The 13,537-nt window shown below is 37.5% G+C and overlaps 1 protein-coding gene across 2 annotated transcripts in view; it reads right to left on the bottom strand.

Annotated features, from left to right (window-relative positions):
- Positions 1 to 504: 504 nt before the first annotated feature.
- Positions 505 to 13,537, bottom strand: part of DCTN4-p62 (dynactin subunit 4) — a 124,573-nt gene continuing 111,540 nt past the window's right edge. Inside the window, exons 13-14 of one of the 2 annotated variants that reach the window (XM_089237925.1) lie at positions 8,406 to 8,481; positions 505 to 823 (exon numbers count right to left, since the gene is read on the bottom strand). In XM_089237925.1, coding sequence (XP_089094051.1) covers positions 686 to 823; positions 8,406 to 8,481 — 214 coding nt within the window. In that variant the 3' untranslated portion in view covers positions 505 to 685. The remainder of the gene's footprint in view (positions 824 to 8,405; positions 8,482 to 13,537) is intronic. The other variant, XM_089237926.1, reaches the window with a different exon arrangement.

Raw genomic sequence — 13,537 nt, 5'->3', positions numbered from 1 at the left:
CCCTCAACAGATCCCTTTTCACGTGAGCCAAAGGGAAACGTTTCCGGGAAAAAAAGACGAAAATTCTGTGAAATTTGAATTTGATGAAATTGTAATATTTTATACCGTTCCTAAGAGATCCTTTCTCACGAAAGCGAAAAGGAAATTTTTATGGAGAAAAAAAAAATGTGCCATTCATCAGAAATCTATTTAAAATTTATAATTCAACAAGAATCTCTTATTTTGTTAGGCGCATTTGGCATCCTGCAGCTTATATAATTAAAATTTTGTCAGTGGATGTTGTGGAAGAAGATATTTCATACTTTGCCTGGATTGTGGGATATTTCATACTTTGCGGGTAACATATGCATATTTGACTAACAATATTAATGCAGCAGTGGGAACAACAAAACCATTTTTTTACGTTTTAAAAAATCTATCGAATTTAAGTTTTCCCTATTTTTTTTCGACAACAATAAACAAATGATCAACATAACTAATTCAAAGTACAATTTTGTCGAAAAATATTCTATACCTATATTGCATTTATTATATTATACAAAATACGAAAACAAAAAAATCGAAGTTATCACAGTTTCCTTCACATACAAGTAATACATATATGTTTATATTGCTTTTCAAGCATAAAACAAGGAAAGATAGGAGAAAGAGAACTTGATTTTCACATGCACATAAATATTTCCACTCATTGTCCCTCATCCTTGACTGCACTGCCAAGACGCAAAAGAAGTGTTTGCATTAACCACACAACTTGTGGTTCTCTTGTATCACTTTGAAGTTGTACAACAGTATTTATGAAGTCATGCTTCATTTTGAATGCAACCTATGAAAAATAAAATGTCCATGTGTACATTTATGCTGCAAATTTCATTTGAAAAAATGTTGAAATTGAAAATGAAGGCACTACAAATACAGGCCTAACAGTGAAAAATTGAAAAAATAGAAAAAGAAAAAAATTGACTTTCCAAATTATCGTGACATTTACAAATGCAATGTGTCTTCAGATTCCCACCTTATAAATATTTTAATTACAGTATTATATAACATTCTTAGATCATTATAAACCTTCCTAGATCACTTAAATGACCTGCAGCATATTTACAGATCACAGCAGCACAGTTCCAGATCACTCATCAATCAACCTATGAAACATTCATAGATCACACAAGTAACCTGCGCCATACACCACACACACACAGTTCCACATTATTTAAGTGTGCTGCGGCACATTCCCAAATCCTTTAGGTGACCCACGGAAAATGTACAGATCACTCAATCAAATGGCCCACACTGTACGTTGAACACTCTTGATGTAACACCTCTGGAAGTTACATTATACCCGAGGGATAAAACGATTAGAATGGCCTGCATATGTTCATGAATGCCTGTTTTTTTTACAAAGACGGCAGTCATCAATAGCATAAAAACTAACCTTGTATGCCTTAAAACACTCATGCTCAACCTATGGCCTGAATAATAAAACCACACAAGTGGTCCACGAACGACAATCAAATCATTCAAGTGGGACACATTTCCAGATTACTTCAGTGGCTCATGGCACATTTCTAGATCATTTAAGCTGCCAACGGTGTATATCCAAATCACCTAAGTGACCCCAAGCACATTTCCAAATTACTTGAGTGACCTGGGGCGGGCGGGTGTGCATACTCACACACACAACCAACCCCCCCCCCCATTTCACTTAAGTAGCAAGTAGTTCAGTTGCAGATTACTTTAAGTGACTGGCGGCACATTTAGAGATCATTAGAGTAGCCACAGTCCAGTCTGTTAACTCTCTTCCACAACGCACAGCAAACAGTGCAAAATGTGTAAATTAAAACGTCCAGTGTAAATCAGTCAAGGTGAACCGGATAGTTTCACTGCACTGCCCATCATACATTAATTAAGAATGACACTCCTTCGTGTACGCACAGAGCAAAATGATTGTAATATCATTACATTATCATTACACAGAGAAGACGATTGAATGGTATTGGGCAGCACCAGAATCACAAACCTGGAATAAGTCTATGTATCCAGCTACTTTGTTATGCAAAAAAACTGTTTCACCTATGCACAAAATGTGCATCATAAATTTAAATGATGAATGTTAGTTATTATATAATAGGGCTGGGAATCTATCAAAATTTTTAACTGGTCAATCAAAAAATTTTAATGATTAATCGGTTGATTAATCAAATTTTAACCGAATATTTTCAAATGTTATTCATTCATAGCAAACGAAACGTAGTGTCAGTAACTGTATAACATTAATTGATGCTATAAAAATATATTTTATTCATTTCATGCATCTGTCTACTGAATGGATGTATTTACATCCATTCTATATTTGTATTTCCCATTCATCCATTTCTATATTTGTTTAAACAAATATAGAAATAGATTAAGAAATGAAGGCGGCTGCTTGAAGATATTTAATATTGTCACTCTTTGCCACAGGGACGTTTAGTTTAAACCATGGTTTTAACCAAATGGGTTTTTTTTCAAAAAATCACATAAAAATGACCTAAATATAATTTTTCCCCTTGAAAAATATCATTAGTTCATTATTAGCCAATATGTCTAATATATGTTTATTCTTACTACATTTTATATTCTTGGGGTACATTCTGATGGTGTCATTTTGTGCAACCACATCATTTTGACAGTTCAACAGCATCAGTGTGTGGATAGCACAACTTTTGTCAAGATGCACATCACAATACCAGCAAAGCAGTTGCTGAAGAACCGTGTTGACAATAACAGGACGGCATGACACCTGGCCAGCCGTCAGTTCACCTGACCTTAACCCCTGCAACTTCTGGCTGTGGGGGGGGGGGGTTACCTCAAAATGCTACGAACAGAGGTCAGATTGCAAACATTGGTGAATTGCAAGAAGCACATCCACATTATTACCATGACATTGTCTGATCTGTTGTTGAACATGCATTTTTTGCTTTCACCTCATTGCCATTTTATGGTGAACAATATATTTAACATTTCTTAAGTTGTAGATATTCAGTTGTTCAATTACTTCATTTTTGTGATGTTTCCATGAATTATGAAATTGTGCAATGCTAATTAAGTTATCATTTTGCCCTGAATGGCCATTGCTCCCATTCTGCAAGCAAATTTGAGTTGGATGATTTCAGTGCCGTTAATTTTCCATTTTTAAGTATTTTTTTCCTTTTTGCCACATAAAATTCCATTGCTTCAGTAATTCATGTAATTTTCATGTCATTCTGACAATGGCTCATCTTCTACAGTGTTTGAAACCAGAACTTTAGTTATAATAGCCCTGTATTTCGTAAATCATTGCTATTTAATCAGCATTATTTGCTTCATTAAATACATTATATTCACCTAATTTTTATCACAGTTTTTGTAAAATAGCTTCCTAATTAAGTATACTGAAAGTAACTGGAGAAAACACTTTCAAATTATGTGGTTAATAATAGCATCAAAAATTCTTAAACACAAATTCATTAAACAAAAAATAATTAAATTGAAAAGTTGGTTTTTGTTGAAATGTAAGAAATATTTATAAATTAATTAATATGGGAATTGTGTTATTTCATTAATAAACATTTTATTTTAATTAGAAGTTTGAATGATTTTTCAGAAATGTTATTGTTTTTAATGTTAATGCTATTTGAACCAACAAAAACCAGTTTAAACCAAAAAAACAGTTTTTTTACCAACCCTGCTTTGCCAGAAACATGAATGTGCAAATTTTTAGAATCTGGAAAACGACTTTAGAATTCTTACTCTACCCATGTTACTCAATGGAAGTTGATCTCTTAAAATGTTTTGTAAAATGTGTTTCAATAGGGGATACACATTGCGTTTCTGGCAAAACTTAGCACTAGCACAATAAATGATCCAACCAACTGATAAATCCAAAAGTCAAAATTTACATATTTATGTCTATGGCATAAGGGCAACGATATGCTGAACATGCTCGTCATATCCTGGAATCTAACTTGGATCTTGACTTTTTTTTAATCAGTAATTTTAGAAATCATCACAAGTTTATGCTGAATCGACTGGAATTTCCTTATGTCTAAAAATTTGATCAAAATATTGATTCAAATATTTTTAATATGGTCACTTGTCTGAAATGTTGTGTATAGGAACATAATTTAAGACATTTAATCGGTATAGTCACATAAATCAAGTTAAACTATTGTTGCGAAACAACGGGGTGGGTGGACTGGATACATCGTGTAAGTGAAATACACTAATCACACAAGGAAACGCACGTCCTTCATCATCGCACTTTATTTACGGGAGACATTCCACTTAACATGTTGCCAAAGGGAGAACAACAATACTCTTCATGCTTTTGGCATAACCAGCCATTATAAAGGCTTCACATTTATATCGTAACACTCCTCCTTGCCAAAGCATGACGAAAGGAAGAATAACGTTGATGCGCCTCATCCTCCCTGCCTGAAGCTGGTCCGCTGCTGCCGCTGGACTTCCCAGCCCCCGGCCCATTCTCTTCCTTCTCGTCTTCTTCGGCACCGTTATCGACGTCGGACCCATAGTTCCTCGACCTCCCACCTTGGTGACCATCACCGTGTTTCTTGAACGGTAAAACTTCATCCTCTTCTTTCTCTCCAATACCATTTCTTCGTCATTTTTTGTCTGCCGGCCTACGGCCTTTTGCTTCGGTAACTTTGATTCGTAATCTGAATCCGAGCCGGTGTCGTCATCACTGTCCTCCTCCTCGTGTTCGGAACCTTCTTGCTCGTCATCTTTAGCTTTTGTCATCGTCGACTTGCGCTCGCGATTTTTCGGACTGGCTTTCACGTTGGCGGTACCATCCTTGTCGGAGTCGTCGTCTTGGTCGCTTTCCTTGGCAGCTGCTTTAGCGGGTCTCTTGCACCTCTTCCGACTAGAGTTATCGTCGTTATCAGTCGTCTTCTTAGCCGATCTAGCTGCCCGACCACGTTTCCTGGTTACCGGTTTCTCTTCAACGACAGCGTCACTCACTTTGCCAGCTTCCTCAACAGCCACTTGTTCTACTTCTTCCTTCATGGCTGCTTTCCACATTTCTGCATCAGATGATTCCATCGCTTCTTCGACGGTGGCGGGATCCTCGATCCGAATATCAGCATTAAACTGCGCTTCATTGACAGCTTTGTATGACACTGGATTCCCATAAAACCTTGTAGGTCTTCTTTGTCTCTCGCTTCTTCTAACATCTGGAGGTTGATTCGCAGTGGTTGTAGGCTGTTTCGACTTTCCAACCATTTGCTCTGCATGCTTCAAGTCGGGCAATACATCCCTTAGAGAGGCTCCAGGAGGTGTCACTTGTACTTCTTGGTCATTTAGATTGACTATTAATTCACTTCCTTTCAACTGACAATCTGTTTGACTCCTCCTGAATGGAAAAACAGTCTCATCAAACCTCACATTCCTACTGGGAAAAAATATGTCTTCGTCTACGTTCCACAACTTGTATCCCTTGCCTCCTTCAGGGTATCCAATGAAAACGCATTCTTGTGAGCGCTTTCCTAACTTTCCCTTTACTTGCGTTTTATTGATGTGCGCATACGCTTTGCAACCAAAAATTTTAAGATGACTAGTTTTGACTGGCCTTTTGGTCCAAAGTTCTTCGGGTATATCTCCCTGGATAGCTTCAGATGGGCATTTATTCCGCAAATAACTGGCGGTAACGACGGCATCTGCCCACAAGTTGTCTGGGACCTTCGAGTCTAGAAGAAGGCATCTGGTCATGTCGAATAGGGTGTGATTCATCTTCTCAGCTACACCATTCTGCTCTGGAGTTCTAGAGACCGTGAGCTGCCTCGATATTCCCTTCTTGTTCAAAAAATCGTCAAATTCACGACCGATGTATTCCCCTCCATTGTCGCTTCGTAGAGTAGCGATTTTAACTCCATGGAAATTTTCAACAGTCCTTTTGAACTCAATAAATTTCTCTAGGACTTGACATTTGGATTTCATAGGCTTCACTACTGCATACCTTGAGTAGTCGTCAACAAAACTGACAATATACCTTGACCCTCCTTTAGATGTAGGCATGATAGGTCCTGTGACATCACTATGAATGAGCTGAAGTGGCCTCGATGCACGTTTGGTCTCTCCTTTAGGGAAAGGAATTTTTCTCATCTTTCCAAGGACACAAGTAGAGCAAATATTTTCATCTTCCATTGCTTATGCGCAACTGTTGACAGTGTCATCCTGCTTCATGAGCTTCTTCACTGCATTCAAATGAAAATGTCCTAAGCGTCGGTGGATAAGATCCTCATGCCTTGAGATATGCGCTTTATAAGGCTTCGCTTCTTCAACCTTATAAAGTCTCCCACTTCTATATGCAGTAAGGATTACTCTATTTCTTTCGTTAGTGTTTTTGACGATGGCCTTGCCTCCTTGAAATGAAACAGTCATTCCCATCTCCTCGATTCTTCCCACTGAAAGGAGGTTACCGTCGAGCTCTGGTACGTACAGAACGTCGGCTAAATAGAATGTTTCTTTACCACAGGATTTAACAGGCTTCAAAACAACATCACCTTTTCCAACCACTTTCATTTTCTCGGAATTAGCTATTTCCACTTCGGACTTCACAGTTGTCAAGTTGAGAAACTTATGTTTTTGTGAACACATGTGCTCCGTTGCACCACTGTCTAGATACCAATCACAGCTAGGCTTCTTGTTACCAGCGTTGGCAGTCAGTGTCCGATTTGCGTTCTGCGAAACCTTATCGGCCCAATGGGACGTGTTCTTCGACGGGCAGTTTCTGGCTATGTGTCCCCAAACACCACAGGAAAAACATCGAATTCTTCTCTCATTATTTCTGGAGTATCTCCCTGATTGTACGCGAGTTTTTCCTATATCGTCAGTTTTAAGAGCTCTATCGCCCACAACTACGCGATTCGTTTGCGTATAGTCACGCAGTAACTTCTTCTCTTCCACAATCAGACGCGATTTTACCATTTTTGTGGACAGTTCGTTCTCATCACGCTCCAAGTTCAGTATCAGACCTTCGTACTCTTTGGGTAGACCCATTAACATCACAAGAGCGACTTCTCTCTCAGGGAAACCATATCCACAGGACGCTACCTTTCGATGTAAGTCCATCAATCTTCCCAAGTATGCACTTACGCATTCGTCAGGCCTCATCGACACATTAAAAAACTCTCTAAGAAGCTGCAGTGTGTGTAATAATCCGAACTTCGTGTGAATGTCCCTCAAGGATGCCCAAGCGTCCCTCAAGGATGCCCAAGCGTCCCTCGCTCTCGCACAGTCCGCGATATCGTCTAAAAAGTCATCTTCGACCACTAAAAACAGAAACGTGAGGGCCCTTTCATTGGTTTTCCTCTCGTCCTCCCTCAGTTCTGGTCCGTATCCGGGTTCTATGGCATCCCAGCAGTCTTTCTGCACCAGTGCGGCGCGCGTTCGTATAATCCACGCGTTGTAATTGTCCCTAATGAGCTTTGGAATCTTCAATTCCTCCATCTCTGTTAGGCTTAGTTCCGCGCGTGTAGAATTTTTTTTCGATCCTTTGTGAAATTAGATTTAACTTATCTACTTCCCACTTACCGATGAAACGTCTATCCAGGAGCCTTCGTGCTGATAACGTGTTGCGAAACAATGGGGTGGGTGGACTGGATACATCGTGTAAGTGAAATACACTAATCACACAAGGAAACGCACGTCCTTCATCATCACACTTTATTTACGGGAGACATTCCACTTAACATGTTGCCAAAGGGAGAACAACAATACTCTTCATGCTTTTGGCATAACCAGCCATTATAAAGGCTTCACATTTATATCGTAACAACTATAATAAAAATTTTAATAAAAATTATAATTGAATTTTGATCAGATCAGATTGATCGAGTAGATTAACTGAACTAAAATTTTTAACTGCAATTAACAATTGATCAATTAACCAGTCCTACTATCAAATGAATTGTCCAAGACCATGAAGTAGTAAATATAAAATTATTTTTCTCATCCAGACAGAAGTTTTCAATGACTATTCAGCATTAACACAAAATGAGTTTTTGAACTCTAAAACTAAGCAAAAGAAAAATTAATAAACCATATGGCCCATACACACACCCCAAATAGCCGGGAGGGGGGAAATAATACCACTTCTGATTGGCTCTAGCACATTTGTATTATTTAGAAATAGTTCACTGATTCCTTCTTAATTTAAAAAAAGTTACACAAATTTTGTTGATAAGATTTTGTAAAAAAAAGAAAGAAAGAAAGTAGGACATCTAACCAAAAAGTAAGAGCCCTGCAAATATTGTTCTGGATGCATTATCCATTTTGAGATGTCAACAGCACTGTCAAAACCTGCCTAAGAAAATTCCTCAAGATTCTTGAGAACACAATTATTTGATAAAGAGTGAGGGGGAAATTACCTTCACATCTCCTTCAATCTGAGGTTTCACTGTCATGAGAAGACCAATTTTATTTGATTTCCTGAAAGTCACAACACTGACAAGGAGGGGAAAAAACACTCATTAATATAATATTCATATCATTATTATATTAGATCAGTTGTAAATTTTATGTACATACAATACAGTCGTATATCTGTATTCACAGGAGTTACATTATCGGGGTAACTGCAAATAACACAAACCATGAACTTTTCATTTTTTAGACATCTCATTTACATATGCTTTGTGCTGCAGAAGTAGAAGGGGCATCCAGTGATCCTCTGCTATGTTTCTTGAAAGAATATTATAATGTCTGTTAGCCTACACAGTCCCACTCCTCAACAGGGGTAATGGCCAAAGTTGTTAGAGCATTGGCCATGTTCGGTTTGAAAGAAGGATTATGGTAACGAGGCTTCCTCTACCAATTTTTCAAAATGTGAAAAATGTACCATAAATGGTGTATTTTGGAAACAATTCACCGCTGATTGCTTACAAAGTCCTTACGCTATGTTGCCCATAAAGAACTTGTCATCCACTTAATCTTGATCATCAATGCTGTATCACTTTGATTTCAGCAGTCAGTTCAATTAATCCCTCTCCTGTTGATTTCTGAATTACTCTTAATTAATTCTCTAATTCCTTCATTGAAATCTTCCTTCATCCACTTGCTTTGTTAGCATAACAATATCTTTCATAGCCTTTTCGGCTGGCTCTGAAGAAATGGATATGTCCATTGGATGTGGCAAACATTTTGACCAAAATATCATGTAATATGAGATCCTCCCATCTTTATACGAGGCATGTTTTTTAAGTAAGTACCGTTTTGAAATTCTGCCGCTGCAGTGCTGAGGTTGGCATTCTGCACACGCGCGCTGTGTACTTACATCTGTTGGCAAACCAGATGCCATTACAGAAATATTCTACCATGTTTAAGTTTGTTTGTGAGTATTTAAAATGCCTCCACAGATTAAGAATGCCTCAGACTGCGAAATAGCAGCTGAAATTCAAAAATCAGTGAAGTGTATGGAGGAAACATTATGAGTGATAGAATGGTATGCAAATGGGTTAGAGCTTTTAAAGATAGCAGCACAAATGTTGGTGATGAGGAACGAAGTGGGCAACCTTTTGTCATTACTGAAGATTTGGTGCAGAAAGTTGATGAAAAATTGAGGGAGAACAGATGCTTTACGATTTCATCATTATCTAATGAGTTTCCTTAAATTTCCAGAAGTGTTCTCTATGAAATTGTGACCAAACACTTAAATTATCGAAAGTTGTGCAATCAGAAACAAAAGGCGTGGATGTTGAGTAAAGGGATCGTTTTGCTTCATGACAATGCCCGGCCACACGTGGCAAATCGAACCAAAGATCTCATCGCCTCATTTTGCTGGGAACAACTTGATCACCCTCAGTACAGTCCCAATCTAGCACCCAGTGACTACCACATGTTCCTGCATTCGAAGAAGTATCTGAGTGGTCAGAACCATGACAACAATGATGTCAAAACGACCATGTTGCAGTGGTTGTCAAATCAGGGAGCAGACTTCTATGAGGATGGGATGCAAAAGCTGGTTTTATGATACGATAAATGCCTTAATATTGGTGGAAATTATGTTGAAAAGTAGATTAAGGTACAGGCTTTCATGTAAAAAAAAATTGTTAAGGAAAGTATAAACTTGTTTCCTTTTTATTCCAAAACAGTACTTATTTAAAAAACATGCTACATAGCTTCCACAGCTCTAGCAATGGCACTAATGAAATTCATCTATGATTTTAAAATGTTTCCTGAAATTACATCTTATTTGAATCCTGCACAATAATGATTGTGCAGACATTCATCATTGCAGGCAAATAATCATTTACATCAGTAATGTGTGTAGCAAGCTATAAATGTTCGCATCACATATGAACAAGCAGCTGAATGCTACATTTGGAGTTTGGCTTATAAAGGACTTAAGTGCTAGCAAAAACTTTAGGAAGGGTTTCTAAAATGTTTATTTAACATGTGAAATTTTTATTTTGTTCTGATATGAGAATTATCACTGCAATAATGTTTTCATAGAAAACTAGCAAAGAATATGAAATCTGCAAATACAGAGGGCTGACTGTACAGTATTTTATTTTCATGGTTCCATTCATAATCCAGACAGACGAAATCCCAACAAGCCGAAATCCAGACACGGTGAAATTTAAAAAAATTAATTTCACCATATAAGCCGCACTTCCCTTCTGTTGGGATTTGCATTTCTTACAGCATGGGGTATTGATCAAGATAATAAATTGCGATCAAGTGAATTTCAAAATTTTAATTTCACCTGATAAGCAGCACTTCAATATTTCTGTCGGGATTTGCATTTCCCCCAGCGAGGGGAATTTGGGCGTCCTTCAAGATGTTAAATTGTGCTCAATTAAATTTGAAATCTTAATTCCACCGTATAAGCAGCACTTTCCATTTTCTGCTGGGATTTGCATTTCTCGCAGCAAGGGGCGTTGGGGTGCCCTTCAAGATGATAAATTGCAATCAAATAAATTTTAAAATTTTAATTTTGATGGTATAAGTCTCACTTTGCTATTTTTGTCAGGGTTTACATTGCTCGCAGAGAGGGCATTGGCGCGCAGACAGGGTGATAAATTACAATAAAACAATTTAAAACACGTAAGTCGTTCTTTGTTCTTTATGCTTCTTTTTTCAACCAGATTTATTACGCTACAGAATACCGAAATATTGCATGGTGGATTAGAAGTCAAAAAAATTTGTACCATAAGGATCTGTTCTAGGACCATCACTAATGGATTAAAATCATTTGTCATTAACGGAACCTGATATTTAATTAATTCAATAATAGCACAATCAGACACATTTTGACCATAAACAAGATATAATTCAACTGTTTTTTGCATAAAATTTTCTAGAAACAAACGTTTTGAAAACAACTCTTGCTAAATCAACCTTTGATCTAAATTCATAAAACGTACATAACATTAAATCCCTGAAAGCAGACCAACTATCTGATAACCATTGTCTTTCAATTAAAATCGTCCTACTCGTAACCACCACGACTTTGCTCTCTCTTGTAGGGTTTCTGTCACTATTATGACTTGATCCCTGTGAATATGACCAACTCGAAACAATTCTTCACAATGATTTAAAAAAATCATGAACATTTTCAGGAACTGGTCCAGAAAACATAATATTAGTGGGATCAAAATGTGTTTCTTTGGGAACTAGAATGACCCAAAGTCCTAACGAAGAGCGATTAACATTAAAAGTACTAGCGGCAGGCCCGAGCAAGGGTACCGTACTACCAGTTTCCGATATATTCTCAACATCATCAATAGTTACATCGGAGCTGTTCATTGTTCTAGCAGTCACAAATGAACTATTATCAAACAGCATACAAGCAGACAATAGATTTTAAGATCGGAAAAAATTTTCAGATTGATCCTAACCCCCCTAATTTTACCTGCAATGTATGTCTCTAACTGCCAATAAATAAAACAGTTTCAAACAACTATTTATTACTATTATTACAAACTAAGACATACATTAGTCAAGATATTAAATCAAGGAAACCCCTTCACTAGCAGGAAAACGCAAAGTATACTTATGGTGAAGATCCCGGGGTGGAAGTGTCACTCGACTATGGTAATCAGGAAACGATGCTCGACCACAGATGTCAGTAGAGTCACACATGAAACTCGGCTTCGAACCCAAGGCATTGACGAGGAGGCTGTATCAGATCACAGACATCGGAAGAACCACACATGGAATTAAGCAATCAAGCAGTGGAATCAGATGACGGATATCGTGACGAACTCAGGGCATTGACGAACAGGTAGCATCAGATCACAGATATTGGCGTCATACGAGAAGGCGGTATCAGATCGCGGCTGTAGACCAAGCCAGCCAACACCTGATCGCAGTCTGCAAGATCTGCAAAAGTATTAAAATCGAGAAAGAGCATACAGCATTCTAAAAGAGCAACTGAAGGGGAACTTCTGTGACGGGAACGTTGGACCAGCAGAGTTGTTCAGTTGACTTGCAAGTTTAGCGCTACTTGAGACTGAAGACCAATTTGAAGCACACAGAGGTGATTACATATAGCTCCCAAAACCACTAAGCATGCAAATGAAAAACAATGCACATGTACCACCAGGGTTGTCGTGATTTAAATCTGATATGCGGGAACCCATATTTTATGCTAAAACCACTCCCTAATAAATACGAAAGGGATTTTTCCAAGTAAAATCGAGATTTTCCACACATAAAAGTTAAATTGTAGGGAATAAAATCCCTACTCAAAAATTGAAGTCAAGTAAAATAGGTATTGTACACATGGATGTGTTAAACCCTTGGGAATAAAATCCCTACACAAAAAACAAATGAAATTGAAGACCAAAATTTCAAAATGATCTAAAAAAATAAATATTGTGTTGCTCAATCAGAAACGCTGTGAACAAACATTCTGCGGGAATGACCCCAAAATCTTCAGAAGATGAAGGGGAAAAAAGCGTCAATTTTTGAAGAACACTGACTTTTTGTGACACTTGCTGAATGTTTTTTTTTTTCATTTCACATGAGTGATGATGGCAGTCTTTCTATGACTGATGTTTATGTCCATAACACAACTTGTACAAAAAGGAAAAGTCTGCCCTTTTCTGAAACGTTTGATGAAAGGAAATTCACCAGAATAAGTATCTTTAAAATTGATAAAATATGTTTTTGCTTATCAGTATTCATGTTTTGTTATATCGCATGTACGTAACTTCAACAAAAGAAATTTTGATCACATGGGCATCACTATAATCTTCAATTATTATCCAGGACTATTGGCTGCTAAGCTATTTCCCTGCACGATAAGACAAACAACTTTCTTGTTACCATCAGAGGGTTTGTTAAATGGTAATTTCCCCATTTACGATGTTTGACGTCATTTCAAAAGGAGAAAAAAAAATGAGACTTCATACCCCACAAGAAATTCCTTAGGGATTGTTTTCATAAGTGGGGATTTTTTTAAATGAAGTAGAGAATTTTTAGGGACAATTAGAGATTTTTTTGTGATTTTTGTAAAAATTCAGGAGATTTAAGAACTTTTCGGGAGGTCAAGGGA

Source organism: Pholcus phalangioides, unplaced genomic scaffold, assembly GCF_987345545.1.
Source record: "Pholcus phalangioides strain wild (caught in Gottingen) unplaced genomic scaffold, Ppha-v1.0 ptg000010l_1, whole genome shotgun sequence".
Classification (NCBI taxonomy): Eukaryota; Metazoa; Arthropoda; class Arachnida; order Araneae; family Pholcidae; genus Pholcus; species Pholcus phalangioides.
The sequence above is the reverse complement of the archived record's forward strand: the minus strand, read 5'-3'. Positions and strand labels throughout refer to the sequence as shown.